Source organism: Lupinus angustifolius, chromosome LG16 (assembly GCF_001865875.1).
Source record: "Lupinus angustifolius cultivar Tanjil chromosome LG16, LupAngTanjil_v1.0, whole genome shotgun sequence".
Classification (NCBI taxonomy): Eukaryota; Viridiplantae; Streptophyta; class Magnoliopsida; order Fabales; family Fabaceae; genus Lupinus; species Lupinus angustifolius.
The window spans coordinates 637,738-658,998 of NC_032024.1; the positions used below are offsets into that span (position 1 = coordinate 637,738).

General features: G+C 32.5%; 1 protein-coding gene across 1 annotated transcript; it reads right to left on the reverse strand.

Moving 5' to 3' along the window:
- LOC109328986 (heme oxygenase 1, chloroplastic-like) lies at positions 346 to 6,654 on the reverse strand. The gene is made up of 4 exons (XM_019562642.1): positions 6,172 to 6,654; positions 1,987 to 2,210; positions 991 to 1,098; positions 346 to 677 (listed from the first exon to the last, which is right to left on the reverse strand). Exons 1-4 carry the CDS (start codon positions 6,593 to 6,595, stop codon positions 585 to 587), a joined length of 849 nt encoding a protein of 282 aa, XP_019418187.1. The 5' UTR covers positions 6,596 to 6,654; the 3' UTR covers positions 346 to 584.

Consider the following 21,261-nt stretch of genomic DNA (forward strand, 5'->3'; position numbering starts at 1 on the left):
AACCAAGAGGGGAGAGGGGTTGCGGCTGAGAGGCAGGGGGTGTTTGGATTGTATGCATGTCTTTAGGTCTAAAATGACATATTGGAGTTCCTCATGCCTTGAGTTCATAGTCTGCTGGAGGAGATCCTGATGAACGGCAAAATGGAGTTCCATGGAGATAAGTTTGTCCAGGATACTACTTAAAAGATCCTCTAGGGTTGGAAAGAATTTTTAGGAGGTATAATAAAGAAGATGAAAGCACCTATTTGACAAGAAGATCCTACCCAAGAAAAAAAACGTAAACAAAATAGAAATTTGAGCAATGCTCTAGATTTTTCCTATTCATCTTTTGAAGGATAGTCCAACTTTAATACAAGAAATTAAACCCTGAAATTAAGGAAGGAGAACCATACACATGTCTCCATCTTAGATAGGTAGTTACATAACTAGGAAAATAGAAATAACAACGGGCTATAGGTTTGATATCTTCACACATAATCTACAATCTACTTTGGGTTTTTCCTTGATCATTTAGGATAATTTTTAGGCCCGTTCTCTTCCTCTTTTTCTTTAACTTCTGCTGAATTAGATATTCTATTAATATATCATGATAGAATTAAACGAAGAATCTCTCCCGAGAGCTTGAATGATTTTTCTGTTTCTTCTAGACAGTGGTTCTTTTCTTCCTTGCTCCACTCCTGAATAAACAACAAAAAGTTCAATCATTACCTCAACTCAAAAAACTTTAAAACTTAATTTTATCATTTGCTACTAAGAATTTAAAATTAAAAAACAAAAATGGTCTGGTGCACGAGACTTCCAACTAATGGGTTGTTGTTTACAAGATTTGAACGTATGACCTCTTGGTTAATAAGAGACAACTTTACTGTTGCGTCGAGGCTCAGCCTCTAACAATTTTAAAGTAAAGCCACAATAAAACAAATCAACTAATTGCTTAGAAGATTGTAAGGAAATGTATGGAAAAAAAGTAAGAAGGCTCAAGAAATTTACTTCAGCAACTTTGTTCAACTTGTCCCTCACATTTTGCAACAACTGGGATAGGTCACCATCCCATTTATAAAACTCCAACTCCTTTTTGTTAAGTATCTTTTCAGCAACCTGAAAAAGTTAAGGTTAATGTGCAGGAGGATCTTCAGCATAAAAAGAACAAAGTAACTTTCATTATTGGTATTTACTTAATCAGGTGAAAAGGACTGAGAAACATGTAGAACATAGTAAAGTCTACTTCTTAATGTTATGAATAACATTACAGTGTTGTGAGAACCATTTACTCAAAGTATCACCTAAAAATGGTAAGAAATCAGACACAAGTAAAATGTTGGTCAGTCAATTATTTCTTGTACTCTGATTGCTTAATTGGAAATGGCACTATTTAAATCTATGCTGCCAGATTATATTTTGGCTTCAGTTATATTTGGAAATAGCTTATTTTGCTTGGCTTTGAGTTGAAATGCTTTTCTTCAGTGGAGAAGCTATGCTAATATACTTATATCTTCAATATTACTAATAATTAACACTATTAATATTTTACGACCAGTCGGTCTCATCTAGTAAAATTAAGCCTCGGTTGATGTTGCTAATATTTTACTACCATCACACTATGGTACACACAACAAGTATTTTATGCAAAAAGAAAATAAAAATATACTACAAATGTGGCACAAGTCACACAACTCTACAAATATCCGTATATAGACACAACTGTTGTGGGAATTACCAACATCTACATAATAGTTAAAATAAGGCTACAGGCCTCATGTAAAACTTAGGGGACTATCCTATGTAAAACAAAGTCAAAAAATATTCCCAGATAATAAAAATATTCACTGTTTTTCATCTCCAAGACATGAATATACCATATTAATCATAAAACAGATTTTAATCTCCATAAACGACAATTGAAACCAAATATGATCTGCATAATCAATGTGATACACACCATAACTAGACCTTTATTTATATGCATGTGATTTGTTACGGTGTTACCTTTTTCCCAATCATCCTACCACCAGCTGAATGAGCGAAGTAGATATTGTAAAAGTGGCAAATGAAGGCTTGAGGATCCTTTTGTGATAACTCTGTAAGATATTGTGCATATGCAAGACCAGGAGAAGAAGGTTCAGGAATAGCATGACCTTGCTCCTTGAACCACTGCAAATCTTTTTCCAAAGTTGTAGACCTTTCTAGTCCTGTATTTCTGAATTCAGCATCTACATAGAAAGACAAGAGCTTCAGCATTTTACAATAACATTAGTTGAGAACAAACAAAAACTAAAGAAATTCAAAGTTTTGGATCTATACACCAATTTGCAAAATATAAGAAGTTTGAGTTTAAAACGAGGAGAACCAAATCCAAGATCTAATCTGAATTAAATCGAATAAGTGCACATAACTCACTTATTTGCCCAAAAGGATACCATCATTCCTCATAATCTAAATTGACCACACAACAACCAATCATAACAGTTTCCAAAGTTTAACGTCCTTAGCACTTCCAAAGGGAGTAGTGAAGAATAAAAAAACTCTATAATTTAGAAGGAATGTCATTGGGGATTTGTAACCAAGAGTATAAACTTTTGCACACGCTTGAGACTTATTACTTGTAGCATATGGATATGCTAAAAGTAAAGGACAGAAAAACAAATAATATTGATAACAAACAAGGGTTTCAACAAGGTATTGGTCTAGTAGTGTAAGGTCATGTTAGATTCTCCAAAAGACTAAAATGTCAAGTATTCTTGAAATGACAGTCACTCATCGCGAAAGTAATTAGTTCTTTAGCCATAGGATGAGGAGATACCCTTAGTAATACAGAAAAACCATATGAAGGGTGGGGAAGAAAACAACTACGAACATCTCCCATTATATCAAGCATCTTAAAGATACATGATTACCAATAATATCCTATCATTTTGCAATTATTTGCTCAGTAAATTTAAACTCTACTTTGTCATAGTGGGAAGGCTGTATATAACCCCTAACATAGCCTCAAAGGAATCATCAAGCAGTGAAAACGGAAAATAATCACTCTGCAACACTATTCAAACGAAATGAAGAGGGACCATGACCAAGCATTAGTATTATTATATAGTTGATCCATATTATAGAGATTCGACAAAGTTTTATATTGGTTATTGACTGCCTAACACAACCTTCACCTTTTATCCTCACTTAGGACCGGCTATGTATAGCTAAATGTTTCACCCTTCATACAGCCTAATGTTTTAGCTAGTGATTCATAGATATAATTCTAGATAAAAGCACCTTGTGATAATCAACAAAAGGCAAAAATCTTTGTGGTGGTATGTATCCATGAAAAATAATCAAAAGTTTATCCCAATAAGAAAAGCACGGAATAATAAAAAACATACCACAAAAGAAACATTTTCAAGCATCATAAGCTATGTAGAATGTTAAGAGTATTCATATAGGGCTTTGAACTTAAGCCTCACAGTTCTAGACTTCAAGCTACAGCAGGAATTTAGAGTCATTTTTAAACAAAAAAAACAAATCAAATCACACATAACAGACATGGATATTAAGCTAAAGCTTCTAACTCAGACTATTCACTTAAGCTCCTATAATCATTACTTACCAATTACCATACCAAATATTTCCATCAAGACCCAAAATTACATAAAAGCAAAAACATCAAATCGAAAATAAAGCCCTGCTAATTCTCAAATATCACCCACCCACCACTTTTGTTAAATATGTTCACCTGGCAGTCCTGGCCCATTACTTAATGGCTGAACAGTATTTTAAAATTCTGGTTACAGTCGTGATTAAAATTATGGTTATGGTTAGTATGATTGTATTTATTACGGGCGGGCACCATACTACTTTGATTTTAGGGTGTGCAAATTGCACACCCTGGTTATTTTTTAAAGAAAATGTGTATTATTTTAAGAGAAGAAAAATGTATGTGATAATGTAAAGTTTTATATATTATTATTGTATCATCTATCATTCATATTTAATTATTATTAACTCTTCAAAAAGTAATTCAAATAAATTGTGGGTGATATAATAACTATGTATAAATCTTTACAATATTACACTCTTATTTATAATTCTACAAGACTAAAATTTATTTTTTGTAAATGACATGACATGTTTTGCAAAAACCAAATAATCAATATTGTGTTGAATTATTTTATAATATTATGGATACGTAACTTAAAGAACTTCATTATCGTTTTTCCAAGAGAAATACTCATCTGTTTCTTTGAATGTCTTGTTTGAGTCTAGCCGATTTCTTCTCTAGTTTTGATATGACAAAAGTAATTGAATTTGTAAACTATTATGCACATGATTTTTGTTCAACTAACATGGTGATATTTGATAATCAACTTGAGACTTATATCATTAATATGTATAACAATATCAAATTTGCTTCTTTAAAATGAATCAATAATCTTTAAGATGGATTGGTTGAAATTGGAAGGCACATTTTTACCAATTATTTTATTTTCTTAAAAAGTTAGCAATTCAAATGTAGAAAACGTTTTTTCAATTATGACAACTGTGAAAAATATGCTACATAATCAAATAGAAGATGCATAGATGAATGACTATCTAGAAATTTATATTTAGTGAGACTCATTGACAACGAATTGATTATTCAATGATTTCAAAATATGAAATCATATAAAGATTAATTATGAAATATTTAACATATTTAATTAAATATATCTAAAAACATTAATATTTTCATCCTTTTATAATTGATAATATTTATTATTTTAATTTTAACATATGTTGCACACCATGCCTCTGAATCCTAGAACCGTTACTGATTACGGGCGAAGCTGCCGATGCAGATTTCGGCAGTTGCGGTGTGAATTCTTTTGTGATTTAAAAAATATTTCTAAATTCGAGAGGTTCGATGCGACTCGATACGAACATATCATTGTGATTTGATATCACACCAAAATCGCGGTGTGACGCGGTTGCAATAATCACCGTAACCATAATATTATAACTGCATCACGTAATGCAGTCTCCAATTTGAGACATTGTACTCAACATCCCTCTACACCTTACCTATTGCACAATATGAAGGAAGGACCCTCACTATATATCTCTCAATACGAGAAAGACACCCTCAACCACTATGATCAAGATGGATTTGGATGGTCTAAGATAGTTATTTTTTTAACATTGTACCATAGTTGCTTTTATGGAAATAATGTTCTCTCTATGTTATGATTAATCAAATAAGGTGATTATTTCCAGACTAGCATGAGAAAGATTTGCATAAACATCTGCCTATTAGAGATGACCAATCAATCTCACTTCCATGTCGTTTGAATATCACTCATTAATTAGTGTGATCACTTACTAAAGTTACACTATATGAACCAAAGTCACTATTTATTCCATAGAACATAATAATATGTGGTTCTCATCTATAGGTATGGATAGGTGATACGCTACCTCTCCAACATTTGGTATACTAATGATAGGATGGGGATCCTCTGTCCCCAAAAATTTCTGTCTTCATGTACCAAACCAATGAAATCTTATAGAATAGCGTACAAATATTAATTTATGTTATTTAAATTTTATTTTTAATCAAATAAAATTCTCTGATTGGATGGGGACACCAAATAGGACACCAAATGGGACAGGTGATCCATCCCTAATGATATTTATGTTAGATTAAATTTTATTTTTAATCAAATAAAATTCTCTGATTGGATGGGGACACCAAATAGGACACCAAATGGGACACGTGATCCCCATCCCTAATGATAGGATAGGGATCCCTAATGATATTCTTAGTTGATACATTTTTTACTTTAATGGATACTTTAATTTTTTATAAACTTATTTATGTTTTTTATTAATAATTTAATAGGTTAAAATAAACCTATAAACATTTTCAGAAGATAAAATCATACATTTCTAACTAAAGATACCTATTTTATATCATCAACTTAAAAATGTCATATTAGATTAAGCCATTAGACATTTTTTTCTTCGCCATCTCCTCTGATTCGTAACCCACTGCATTTCAGAGCATAGAAGAAGAACTGCAAATCAGTTCTTTCTGGTTCGAGGTACCTTGGGGTATGATGGAATTATGTGACTATGATTTATTTCCTAACATATTTAAATAAAGTGAAAAATTAAGCCCAGAAAGTCACAGCAGAAACAACTACTTACATGAAGGATAAACAGGCTCTTGAACAATCTTCTCCAGCGTATCATAAACCAATTTACTATCAACAAGGAACTTCAAGTACCCATCAAAATTTGGGTCCCACTTAGCCACAGTTCTTTCTTCTGGTTCCTTAACCTCTTTCTCACCCTCCTTAGCTTGGTCCCTAGTATGCAACTTCATCGCCACAAACCTCATCTCCTCCACAAAACCCTTCGACTCACCGGCGTAACGCTTCTTCGGCTTCTCCACTGTCATGGCTGACACGACAACAGCGCCCTTCATGGACATCCCGGAAACTAAAGCACCACGAGTAACGGTTGCAGAGACGTGAAACCTTGTGAGGAAGAAAGAAGAGGTGAAGTGAGGTGCAATATGAGGTTTGTTAAATAAGGAATGGAGTTGAGAAAGTGGAGTTAGTGATGACATGTTGATAGGAATATTGAGAGAAAAAAATGGGTTGAATTTGAGTGCACGAAAAGTTTAAAGTTAGATAGATAGTAACTGATGATATATATAAAGAGAAGAATCGAGTGCGAGAAACTTTATTGGTGAGGTTGAAGGAGACAAGTAGCAGTAGTAACGTTGAAGAATAAAAGGTGACACACCAATGATGATTATTTCTTTATAATTAAAGATTGAGATGTGAGAATATATATTAAAATAATGATATGGATGAGGATGCGGAAGATATTTATTTTAATTAATATTAAGTCGTTATCATTTAAAGGAAATTGTAATTTTGTTAGTTTAAAAGTTATAATACTAAGTCATGATTTTATTTTAATTAATATTTAATGGATCATTTATACACAATCATCCAACACCAACAAACTAACAATGATTTCATTCAAGTGAATGACAATCATCGAAAGAAATAGTCACATATCCTAAAAAAAATTATTTTTTTATTCATATAATGATAACAACCAAATATTAATCATATTAAACTAGTTCAATATGATCATGATTTTTTTTATTAATAAAATATGAATTGTAAATCTTTCGAATCATTCCAAGTAATGAGTGGAAAAAATAACAATCACAGAGAAAATATATGTTAAGAAAAAAATCAATAAATATCCTATAAATTTAGCAATTATTATATTTGTTTTTTTCTTCTAAATGAGGTATATAAATAAGGACAGAGTTAACCAACAACGGGTGTTTTGGTTCGATAGATGGATGGTTTTCATTAAGAATAGCAATAGGGCGGGTCGGTGTTAGGTTTGTGTTTACCCAAACCTGAAATCTAGAATCCAAACCTGAAATTTAGAACCCGAACCCGAATTAAGTGAGGGTTGAAAAAAAATCTATTACTCCTGAACCTGTCGAGTTTCGGGTAACTCAAATCCGATAATAGGCAACCCAAAACATGTATTTATATATATATAATTTCTATAATTATGTCAAATTTATATATGTATAATTTATAATAATTTTACATATATTAATTGGGTTTTTGGTGAATTTGGGATATGATATCAACTATATCAAACCTGAAACTTGAACTCAGGTAAAACTCAAACTCGAACTCAACCATTTCGAGTTTTCCCTGTTAGATTTGGGTTATGTTTGGACAAGTACTCATCGTTCAGTTTTTACTGTCATCCCTAGTTTGATATTAGAGAAGAGGCTATGTGTGGTTACTTCCAATATGGATTATTGGTTTGGGGTTTCTCTTGTATTGGTGGGAGAGAGTTTGGTGAGGAGGAGAACAAATCTTTTGTCTCATAAAGTGTGTTATTTTTTCAATTAATCACAATTGATGATACATACAATGACACATTTTTTATATATAAGATAGACTCTAAGATAGGGGTAAAAGGGAGTAATTACAAGTCACCACAAAAGGACTTGTTTCTAATTTCCTTGGTTAACACTTGGCTAAGTTGAAGGGGCACTAGCACTAGGTGTAGTCATGCTATCAGCAGCTTAAACGACAACGTCCACCTATGTCACAACTAATCAAACACGCTATCAATTTTACCATTAATTTGGTTTAGAATTATACATTGGAAAAGATTTACATGTAATTAGTATATTATTCATTATTTATTTGTATTACTTTTATTTAAGAACTAAAGATGATTAAAAATGAATAGAAATGATGTAGTGACAGTATAAAAATGCTTACACTGTTAATGTATACATCTTTTTCATAGAATGTTTGTTATTTATCTTACACTAGCATCTTGACAGACATTATAGTGTCTCTCAACCCGCTTTCCTATTAGTTGTCATGTGTAGTCTACATGCTATAAATATCAAATTTAGTAAGTTGTGTTAAATATTGTAATTTGCTGTTTAATTTATTTGATTGATGTAATTATTGCTTGGAATAGAAAAATACCTCATGATCATTTTATTAATTGAACAAGATTGAATACAATCAGGCTTTACTTTCCTTGAAAAAATAATAGAGACTTGAACACCTTTCTTATAGGTACAAGAAAAGCAAGAGAAGAATCCCAACTGAAATAACTAAACTAGAATCTGTAACTAACTAATTGAAATGAGGAACACATGTTGAAAATAGAAGAATAACAAACTAGAAAAAACAGATAACTTGTATTCTAAGAAACAAATGTGGAATTGTTTAGACTAATGTTGTTTGGGCCAAGTTCTTGGACAGAGTTTGCCTTGGTCATGCTCGTGTTGGTTTGGTGAGTTAATTGAGTGATAGATGTTGGCTGCCTTGGCTTGTTGGACTTGGTTTAGCTTGTGTTTAGTCTGGTTGTGTTGTTTGTGTTTGTTGTTGCTTGTGAACCAAGTATGTTTGTCTGTGGTATATTCAATAGTAATCATTAATTTTTTAAATTGAATGCTTAAAATAATTAAGTATGTCGTAATTATATTTTAGGTAAAGTGAATGATTAGAATATAGAAGATGCAATTTTTTAACTTGTTGGTATTGTTGTTCAGTTTTTAAAGTGCATAAATTGTATATTTGAAGTGTTACATATATGTAATATATATTTGAATTATTAAATAAATGTGGATAAAGCTTGACATTAAAAAAAGTTCAGTATTTTTACTCCTTAAAAGCTTCAATCCAATGTCTTGACTTGATTGCTTGGTTGTAGTGCTTAGGCTCTATAGAAGTGGTGACAGAGATTAAATGGCTAAGATGGTCAATAGATAAAGATTGGTATGAGAGAACATCTAAAAGATGATATTGGGTCTTGGTCTCTTTTGTGTTCATCATATTGCAATAGAAGTCTTGTAAGTAGTTAGGGGGGATGTTTGATGCGTTATGACTTCCTTTGGCTTTGTATATGGAGGGGAAGTATGGTTTGGTCATTGGTTGGATTATCTAAGGTTGTATTGTCAATGTGTGCTTCCTGTGATCTATTCTCAAGGTCATCAGGTAAGTCAGTAGTAGGTGTGGTATTGGTTTGTTGAATTACTGAATCAAGGAAGCTTAAGTCACTTTCAACATTTTCATTGGTGAAGGAATCACTGGATTGACTAGGTTTATAAGGGAACAGTTTCTCATAGAAAACTACATTCCTAGAGAGGAATATTTCTCTGTTGTTTAGATCAAATAATAGGTACCTTTTTGTGCCAGTCTTATGGCCAAGGAATATGCACTTTCTGGAACGAGGATCTAGCTTAGTTCTATGGTTAACAAGTGTAGACGCATAACACTGGCAGCCAAAACAGGGGTAGGTAACCTATTTATGAGGTAAGTAGCATGCTGGACAGCATAGGACCAGAATGTCCTAGGTAGATGTGATTGAAAGAGTAAAGTCCTAACTACATTGAGGAGGTGCCTATGCTTTGTCTCCACAACAAAATTTTGTTGTGGAGTTTCTATACAAGATGTTTGATGTATCATGCCAAAATATTTAAAGAATTGTGGCATGTTGAATTCAAATCCATTGTTTGTCCTGATTACTTTCACTCTTTTATTAAATTGAGTTTGTACCATTGTTACAAACTCTTGAATTAGCTTTATAGCCTCAGCTTTGACTATCATTAGGAAGAGCTAAGTATGCCTAGAGTGATCTTCCACAATGGCGAGGAAGTATTTGTGTCCACATATGGATGGGATGGCCAAAGGTCCCCATATGTCCATATGGACTAAATAAAAAAGGTTAAGACTTTTATGCATGCTATTCTTAAAGGCTAATCTAGGTTTTTTTCCAAGATAACATGAATCACAAGCTATTGCACGATTAAAGTGAACAAAATAATATTGTTTGCATACAGAATTCAAAACATTGGGTGATGGGTGGCCCAATTTGTAATACCATATGTCAAATTCAGAGTTAGCATGTAATGTATTTACATTGTGTTCTACACTTGCAGTATGATTAAAATTTCTTCTAAGAACATATAAACCATTTCTAACTTCAACATGTCCAATCATCTTCCAGGTAGTCATATCCTGGATAGAGCATTTCAAGCCATCAAAGGTTAGAGCACAATGCATAGAGTTAGCCAATTTATGAATAGAAATTAAGTTAAATTTGAAGTCAGGTATGTATAGCACATTATGTAACATTAGAGAGTCTGAAATGTTAACAGAACCAGATAGCCTTGCCAATGTGGTGGAACCATTTGGCATATTTATGATGATAGGCTTAATAGAGTGGTAGATGTTAAACTTGCTTAAGTCAGGGCACACATGATTTGTGGCCCCTGTGTCAAGTATCCAAAAAGAAGAATTACCTGTAGCATCATGATTGTTAGAGATGTTTTGAGGCTCAGCTACTGGTGTTGGGTGTATGCTTAATTAGTTTATGTTGTGATCATCTTTAGTTGGTCCAATATTGTGCAACAATGATGATAATTGTGCATACTCCCTTGCACCAAAGTTGAACCCCGTTGCATTGTCCTCTATTGTTTGTTGTTCTGTAGGTTCCTTATTGTCAATAGAAGTAGCATTGTTGATGGCTATATTGGTCTGTCTTGAACTTCCTTGTTGGTAATTTGGTGGAAAACCATGCTTAAAGTAGCATGTTTCTATTGTATGCCTTTCCTTGCCATAATATGTGCAAATTTTAACAGCATTAGTTCTACCATAATTGAAGCTTCTTGTGTTGCCTCTGCCCCTGCCTAGTGTGGTTCCTCCTCTTGTGTTGCTAATTCTTGGTTTCCAGTTCTGTCTTTGATCATCTTGATTGGTTTGTTGCATATTGCTTGCTGAGTTGAAGAGAATCTTGGGATTCTATGGACCCTCACCAACTAACTGTCATTCTTGTTGTATAAGCAATGAGAAGGCTTTATTCATGGTAGGAAATGATTCCATCATCAGAATTTGGGACCTTGTTGCATTAAACTCCTCATTTACTCCTTTAAGGAAGCATATTACATATTATGTTTCACGATACTCTCTGTTCTTGCTAGCCAATTCACATATGCATCTGACTTCACACACACATGCTGGTAGGGGTCTTATGGACTCAAGCTCATCCCATAGAGTTTTTAGATCAGTATAGTAGTTGGAGATGCTCCTTTCCCTTGTTTGATTGAGTGGATTTCTTGGAGTAAATTTGAAAACCTGAAGTAACCACCCTTAGAGAACCTTTCCCTTAGGTCTTGCCATAAGTCTTTTGTACCATCAATGTACACTATGCTTTGGGATATTTGAGGTGTTAAGCTCCTAGTGATCCAGGATATCACTATAGTATTACAACATTCCCATATATCAAAATTGGGGTCTGATCTACGTGGTGTTGGTATTGAACCATCTAGGAATTTGAACTTGTTTTTAGAGAGCAATGCCCTTATCATTGATCTGCTCTAGGATTGGTAATTCGTGTCATCCAATGGAGGGGACACAAGGATTGCTCCTAAACTCTCACCAGGATGTAGATAGTAGGGACTTGGAATGTCATAACTGTTGTTTTGTATAGCTTGTTGGTCTCTTTCTCGCTCAATACTTTCTGTCATTTTGTTGAGTAGAGTATTTGATTTTTGGGTGAAAAGTGAAGAAGGAAGATGACTGATTGATTTGGGAAATGCGCAGCAAAAGGTAAACCAAAACCTTCAAAGAGAAGGCTCTAATACCATATTGTTTGGAATATAAAAATACCCCATGATCATTTTATTGATTGAACAACATTGAATACAATCAGGCTTTACTTTCCTTGAAAAAATAATAGAGACTTGAACACCTTTCTTATAGGTACAAGAAAAGCAAGAGAAGAATCCCAACTGAAATAACTAAACTAGAATCTGTAACTAACTAATTGAAATGAGGAACACATGTTGAAAATAGAAGAATAACAAACTAGAAAAAACAGATAACTTGTATTCTAAGAAACAGATGTGGAATTGTTTAGACTGATGTTGTTTGGGCCATGTTCTTGGACAGAGTTTGCCTTGGTCATGCTCGTGCTGATTTGGTCAGTTAATTGAGTGATGGATGTTGGTTGCCTTGGCTTGTTGGACTTGGTTTTGCTTGTGTTTAGTCTGGTTGTGTTGCTTGTGTTTGTTGTTGCTTGTGAACCAAGTATGTTTGTCTGTAGTATATTCAATAGTAATCATTACTTTTTTAAATTGAATACTTAAAATAATTAAGTATGTCGCAATTAATTTTTAGGTAAAGTGTATGATTAGAATATAGAAGATGCAACTTTTTAACTTGTTATAGTTGTTCAATTTTTAAAGTGCATAAATTGTATATTTGAAGTGTTACATAATATATAATATAATATATATATATATATATATTTATATATTTGAATTATTACATAAAATGTGGATAAAGCTTGATATTAAAAAAAGTTCAGTGTTTTTACTCCTTAAAAATTTCCAAAACTGTTGTTAATGAAAAAAATTATATATTTTACTAATATATGAATTATAACGTGTGCAATTTTAAATTAACATATAAAGAAAGATATGTAATATTAGATATATTAATTTAAATTTATTCAAATCATATAATTTTTACCCTCAATCTAAATTTGTTTATATATTTGTTTTGTGATGAATATATTAGTTAAGAATTGTTTTACCTTCATCCATTAGTATAGATAAAACATGTTACTAATGTCGACGTGTATAATATATGTAGGTAAAAGATATAACTTTTGAGTGTTTGAACGATTGTTTTAAGGGTATTATTCAAGAGATCTTGGTTTGGGCAAAACATATGCAACAACTTAATCATTTAATTCTCAATCTTAATTGGATTCTCTTCAGCCTTTCAATGTTTGAACTCAATCAATTGATCAGAACAATAAATGATTAGTGGATTCCCTTTGCTCTCTTTCATAACTCTTCTAAAGTAGATAAGTTACAAGTTCTAAGACAGGTGCAACACAAATTGGCACACAGTCTATTTATTATGACATGAATGTGAATCTATATTAAGGATAAGTTCGACATAGTAATATTGTCTCCCTTTCTCTCACTCTATAGTGGATATGATATTAAGTGCAAATTAATGAAAGTTGTAGTCTGTGGTTGATATTATGTTCTGACCATCAACCTTAAGTTCATATTCCTATCATTGATGGCAGATTCTCTTATGGAGCTTCACTTAATCCTTGAATCTTCCTATGAGTTACTGAATGAAGGTCAATGTCTCTCTTGAGTTTTACTAGAAACTATGAGACTATGAATGTTATTGCTCTGATTTATTTATCTTGGATGTTAGTAAATAACTAGTAAGATAACGATGCATTTGCATGTTTTGCCGCATTGTTAAGAATACATATTACTTGTGTATTTGCATGGTTAAGAATACACAGGTTACTCGTGCATTCGTTTGGTTAAGAATACACATGATATTCATGCATTCGCATGGTTACGAACATACATGTTACATGTACTCATGTTTAAGAACACACATGTTGCTCGTGCATTCACATGGTTAAGAACATACGTGTTACTCGTGCATTCACATGGTTAAGAACACACATGTTACTCGTACATTCACATGGTTAAGAACATATATGTTACTCGTACATTCACATGGTTAAGAATGTGCATATTATCCATGTATTCACATGAGATAGATTGATTTTAACTCATATTTAGAAGCTCATAAGTATCAATATTATTAATGATATATATATTATTAATAATGTGTAATAATTTGATAATATAAAATGAAACATATAGAAACACAAACATTGTGAACTAATTTTATTGTATGTGTTTTTTGTTGTAACCATTAAATCTTCATTTGACGTCTATATATCTACCATGTGCAAAATGTTTTCACACCTTTTGTATTATCAAGAATAATTATAAAATCCATAAGTTCAACTACCAATCTGGGACATAATAAATATGTATTCATTAGTCAAATATAAATTTATAATGAAGTCAACTCAATCATGTATGTGCTTAAGAGAATTCAATATTATGCACTAAGTTCATATTATCAGGTTGATATATAATTAATTGATAACTAAAAACTTGTTACCTTTAAGAGTATTTCATTCAGATACAATCACAAAACAATATATGAGTACCCTATTAGAGCTTCCATTTTCCATTTGGATGGAAAATAAATTAATAATGGATAAAGTTAAGACCCTTGTCCAACATAATAAACCTACAACGTTAGTGGAATATGAGACATACATCTATTGACATGTATGAGATACATGGAGAGATTTGAAAACATGATGCTAAAACATAATGCAGAAAAAAATAATGATTAAAAAACGAAACTAAAGACCTAAACATTTAGAAAGCATAAAAGTTGACGGTAATATTAGATAATTAAAAAGCGAACATAATATATCAGAAGCAAAACAGTGAAAGCAATAAGAAAATTATAGAAATTCTTAAGGAAACAAAACTTTTAAAAGGCAAGAAGCAAACCAAATGTAAGAGTAACTAAAATTCCCATTAAAATTAAACATTGTGAGGTAGACTTTACACGACCACATGCATAACCTAAGGCTAACCATTAAAGAATATGATGAAATATTAAATGATTTCTTAGTATTGATACATAATATATGTATTACTTTGAAAACTTCTTAAAGGGTCGTGTAAATTCTTAATGGTGGAAATGAAAATATTAAATCGTACGGAAAGTAGTATTAAATGGAAAAATAAAAAAATATCATGGTTATGTATCTACATAGAAAAGTAAATGGAAAAATGTTATTACACATATAACAATTAATTGAACATTTAAATAGAAAAAGTCTTGAGTAAGAATTTAAACAATAAATAAATCTTTAAATTAGAACAATGTCAATTTAAATCAATAATGATTTTAATTCAAAAATGATAATTAAATCAATAAATATTTTAATTTCTTACCTTTTGGAACTGAAAAGTTGGTAATGAAAAACATTTTACATATGAAAATAATTAATTAACAAAAGGCAAACACTCTATATTAGTATATTCTATATATCTGATTGGCTAATAAATATAATAAAAACTTATGTTGTTCATACAATTGTACACGTAGAGAACTTATGAACTTTTTAATTTTATGATATTACTTTTGATTATTTCTTAATGTTACTTGCTTATAATTTCTTTTATTTCTATGATATTATTTCTTATTAGCTGTTAATATATTGGTTTATTATTTCCTATTTTTTTAAGAAGTATACAAAAGGGAACATTGTAATTAATTACCTAGACTTTTTCAAAATAGATATTGGTTTAATCATTTGACAACTATGAAAATAATATTTTAATAGATAAGAATGAAATTTTACTAATAAATGACCATTTAAATAGGAACTTGTAATTAAATACTTCAATTTTTTTTAAAAATAATGGAGGGCTTAATTATTTAGAATTGACGCAGCTAAAATATTTTAAAGATAACAATTAAAATGTATTACAAATTGTAATAAATGAAAATGGAAATGAGAACATTGTAATTAAATATTTAGATTTTTTTTCAAAATAAAGCAAACATTGTGAAGAAGATTTGGCTTTTGACCATAACACGGTTTGGATGAAGACACTAAGATCACACAAAAAAGGAAGAAGACTGTGAATATTAGAATATTCAAGCTTTAAGGAAAATATAGATTAAGTCTTAAATAAATACTTCTATCCTTACGCTTAATTTATATTTAGTAGCAATGCTCAAATAATTCAAAACTATTTTCAAAAGAATTGAATAAGTCTTGAAACAATATAAAAAATACTAAGTAATGAGTTACTTGACTTAAGTATAACGTTACTAGATCTGGGTAACAGATTACCTAAACTGTGTGATAGTTGGTAATAGGTTAGTAGAACTACGTAATAGGTTACCTGACTAAGAAAACAATTTCAAAGCATTACTGACACTGAGTAACCGATTAATTACTTGTATTAATCGATTACCACTTTGGACAGCAAGTTTTGACAATTGATTACACTATCGTGACAATCGATTACACATAGTTGTTGGAAACTAGATTTTCAAATTTGAATGAATAGTTTTCATCCAAAGTGAATGAGTTTCACCACAATTGTGTCTTATCTTCATGGGGGAGGGTACTATATGGATGATTGGAAGCCTATGTAAAGGCATTGAGACATTCAATTCAATATGACAATCCACATACAAGTGATACACAAATTTTCATAACTTAGCAAAACAATTTCTACACTCTTTTGCAACTTTGATTCTAAACTTTCACATTTTTCAGAAGTTGCTTCAAGTGTTAAGTTATATAGTTTTTTAAACATATTAGAATATTGTTTACTGAGTATATTTAGAGCAAAAGGATTGCAAGTTATAGCTATTGTCAAATACTTATAAAGTCAATCCTGCCATTGATTTCATTCTTCATCTTGTTGTAGTAATTGTCATCACAAGGGTGTGGTCAGAAGGGGAAAATAATTAACTTGGAAATGTAGTTTTCCAAGGGTAGATATTTGTGAGTGTGTAAGGTACAAGGGTCTCGGGGAGAGAAATTATAATTGCAACTCATAGTATCTAGTGGAAAAGTCTCTTGTGTGATAAGAGTACTGGATGTAACATTCGGTAGACAAGAAGATGAACCAGTATAAAAATTGTGTGTGTACTCTTCTTCTTCTATTTTCTTGTACTTACATTTGGTTTTAACTTGGTTGATTTCTGCAACTATTTTCCGCTGCACAAACACTTTGATATCTCAGTAGAAAAATTGGCCACTTATCCCATCAACTAATTATGCCCCCTCTTAGTTGTCATCTAATACTTACAATTACCCTATAGCTTATTTTGTGTAAATTATATTTCAAATATGGCCTCCATATCATTTTTGGTAGAAGGTTCTAACATCAATCGCCCTCAAAGCTTTGTTGGAGAATGCTATGATTTTTGGCAAATCGAGATGAGAATCTTTACAGAGTCTCAAGACCTGGATATATGGAATACGATTGAGGAAAGACCTTATGAAATTTCCATTGTTGTTAACAATGTAAGGGAAGTTAAGCCAAAATCCTCTTGAAATGATGAAGATAAAAAGAAAGTGCAATTTGATCTCAAAGCCAAAAACATTATCACTTCGACCCTGGGTATTAGCGAGTTATTTAGAGTATCAAATTTCAAATTCGTTAAGGAGGCGTGGGATACTCTAGAAACAACTCATGAAGGAAATGAGGAGGTAAAAAGGTCTAGACTTAATACTCTCTCCCAAGAGTATGAAATATTTTGCATGAAACCTGGAGAGAAAATACTAGATCTCCAAAAGAGATGTACTCACCTCACAAATCATATGATTGCACTTGGTAAGATACTACCAAATAATGACTTGAACTTTAAAGTTCTAATATCACTTACAAGACAATGACAACCCAAGGTGTCACCCATCTCATAAAAGAAAGGTCTATCAAAGATATCATTGTCTACTCTCTTTGGAAAGTTACAAGAACACGAGTTAGAATTAAGCCAACTTGAACAACATGAAGAATAAGAGAAGAAGAGAATGAATATTTCTGAGCTAAAGCTGAGGTGTATGAATCTTCAGTAGATGATTCAAAAAAGGAGGACATGGAAGATATGAGCATGATGGTGAAGAAGTTCAGCAAGTTCCTAAAAAGAAACAATGGTGGTAAGGCTGGACAATCAAGCAGATTCACCAAGAGCAATGAAGTCTCCACTTCAAATCAAAACTTCAAATGTTTTGAATGTGGAAAACCTTGTCACATGAAGATGGACTGTCCTACACTAAAGAAGAATCCTTTCAAGGCAAAACCTGATAAGAAGACCAATAGACGAGCTTGCATTATATGTGAGGATAATGACTCAAGTCCCAGTTCAGAACCACAAAATGAAGTGCAAGTTCATCTCTCTCTAATAGCATCTCATCATTCTGATGATGAGGAGGTAAGTGAAACTGAACCTTTAGATAAACCATCATTTTCTGTAATAAAAAATGCTTTTAATGAATTGCATAGTGAATATGTCAAACTCACCAAAATTTGTTTTAAACAAGAGAATGAGATTGACGCATTCCAGAGTAAATCTTCTTCTTCTTGTTGTCCAAAGTGTATTTCTCTTGAAAATAAAATTATACTTTGAGTCTTGAACTAAATAGTTTAAACAAGAGTAGTATAAACTCGGATAACATATTGAAAATGCAAAGACACTCCACCAACCGTAGAGGTCTCGGTTTTGCTAAACCTTCATTATATATGAAAAAGGAAGTGTCTACAAAAATAATTTTTCAAAAATAAAGTATTCATACTCATCATGTTTCTAAATCTAGAATTGGGATACAAAAGCATCAACCCATCTGCACTTATTGTTAAAATGATGGGCATACACCTAATACTTGCATGATTAGAAAATATGGTATCCCCCTATGACGTTTTCAATGGGTAGAGAAATGTGCTAACCCTGTAAGACCCAAACTGAATTGGATACTTGATGTAAACCCTCCTATGGCAACCTTTGATTCCAAGTGCAAGAGAAGTCATGAATGTCCTATGACTAGGACCAAAGCCAAATCAGAAACCTTGAAGGTCACAACAAGCTACAAAGGATCATTCAAGGATGCCAAACAGTGGATGGATATTTCAAGGCCATGGACATAGCCTTGCTTAGGTCCAACCTCAATGAGGAATGTGAAGCAACAATGACTAGGTTTCTTTATGGATTGAATCCAGAAATCCAGGATATGGTGGAATTGTAGCCCTATGTAGAACTAGATGACTTAGTTCAGAAAGCCATTAAAGTAGAGCAACAAATTAAGAGGAAGAAGTCTAAGTACTCCTCTAGTACTTCAAGGTCTCACTCTTAGAAGGATGAGAAGAAAATGGAGAGCCCTAAGGCCAAGGAGGCCGTGGGCAGCCACAAAACCAACCAACCAATCGTGGATGCTAATGGAAGGATTAGAAACATGAAGTGTTTCAAGTGCCTTGGCCATGGTCACATTGCCTCACAATGTCCTACAAAAAGGACAATGGTGATCAGTAATAGTGTCATTGAGTCCCAATCTGAACCATCTAGTGAAGAGGATTGTGATGAGGATGTTTTCATGCCTGAAGGTGACATTTTGATGAGGAGGAGGCTCTTGGGCAGCCAAGTCAAAAGGCATGAGGAGGGCCAAAAGTTCAACTTGTTTCACTTGGTATGCTTGGTCCAAGGCAAGGTGTGCACCTTGATCATTGATGGTGGTAGCTTCACAAATGTGGTTAGTCAAAGGCTAGTGTCAAAACTAGACCTTGAAACTAAACCACACCCCACCCCTTACTGACTCTAATGGTTAAGTGATGTGGGAGAGTTGGTTATGGATAGACAAGTCATGATACCCTTCTCCATAGGGCAGTACCATGATGAGGTCTTATGTGATGTGGGTCCTATGAAGGCTAGCCACATGTTGTTGGGGAGACCATGGCAATATTAAAAGAAAACTAGACATGATGGTTTCACCAATAAGGTTTCATTTATGCACCATGATCACAAGGTGGTGTTAGCGTCTCTGAGTCCTAAACAAGTTCATGAGGACCAAAAGAGGCTAAGGGCTAAGATTGAAGAAGAGAAAAAGAAAGGTGAGGCCAAAAACAAAGAGGTGGCCGGACCTACTCAAGGAGAAGTACACCCTCCCAAATCTGAAATTGTTTCTACACTTAGCCATTCTTTGAAAGATCATGGCAAGGATAGAAAAAAAGTGAAGATTGAAGACAATTCGAGGACGAATTCACTTGAAGGGGGAGGGGATGATGTAAATCCTACTAGGGCAACCTTTGATTCCAAGGGCAAGAGAAGTCATGAAGGTCCTATGACTAGGGCCAAAGTCAAGTCGGCAACCTTGAAGGTCACAAAAGACTCAATTGACCCTAGAGTTACATGAAAGAAGGGCATTTATGTCCTTAGGATCTAGTTTAAACTTAGGTTATTTTTATTGTTATGAATAAATGAGAATTCATTCTCATGTATACTTAGGAATTTATTTTATCTTAGGAGTTCTTTATTTAATATAAAAGTATGTTAGTATTTAATTCATGTAAGATGGGGTTGGGATTTTATTTGTATCATGGTCCATTAGTGGCCAAGTAGCTCACCTAGGCTAAAGGATTCATCTAGGCACGGCTAGGACAAGGTAGCATGGTTAGGGGCATCATTGGCTCACGGCTACAACTCTTGAACAAGGCCAAGGACAAGACATGGCACGACTCAAGCTAGGAAGGACAGGAGGGTTCGACTAGGACTTTATCTCTAAGGATAATCTCAATTCAACAAGGAGATAAGGCAATGAATAAATTTATTAAATCAAAGGAGATAAAGTTAAGAGGTTGGGCAACTACAATCAAGGATTCAAGTAAAGATAGATATGTTTTGACCAACAACTTAGCCAAACATTATATTTTCAACAAACCAACCAGATTGGATAAGATCTTATCTTTTTGATAATTTAGGTTTTTAAATTTCATTATCTTCATATTATCTTAGGATTAGTTAGGATTTTTGTTTGCATTTCAGATTTGATTAAATAGGATATTTTATTTTAGTATTCAAAGATAATTAGGATTTTATCTTTAGACTTATCTTTAGTTTATTTCAGCCAAGGCATATTTCCTATTTATAGCTTTGGCTTATTCATTAATAATGCAAGTTTAATTTTGAGAAAACCTTGTGTTTATTTTAGTTGAGATAATTCTCCTAGAAACCTCCATTGTTGGTTGCGGCCACTATTGATGAATTCTTATCAAGCTTCCTAGTTTGTGGCGAA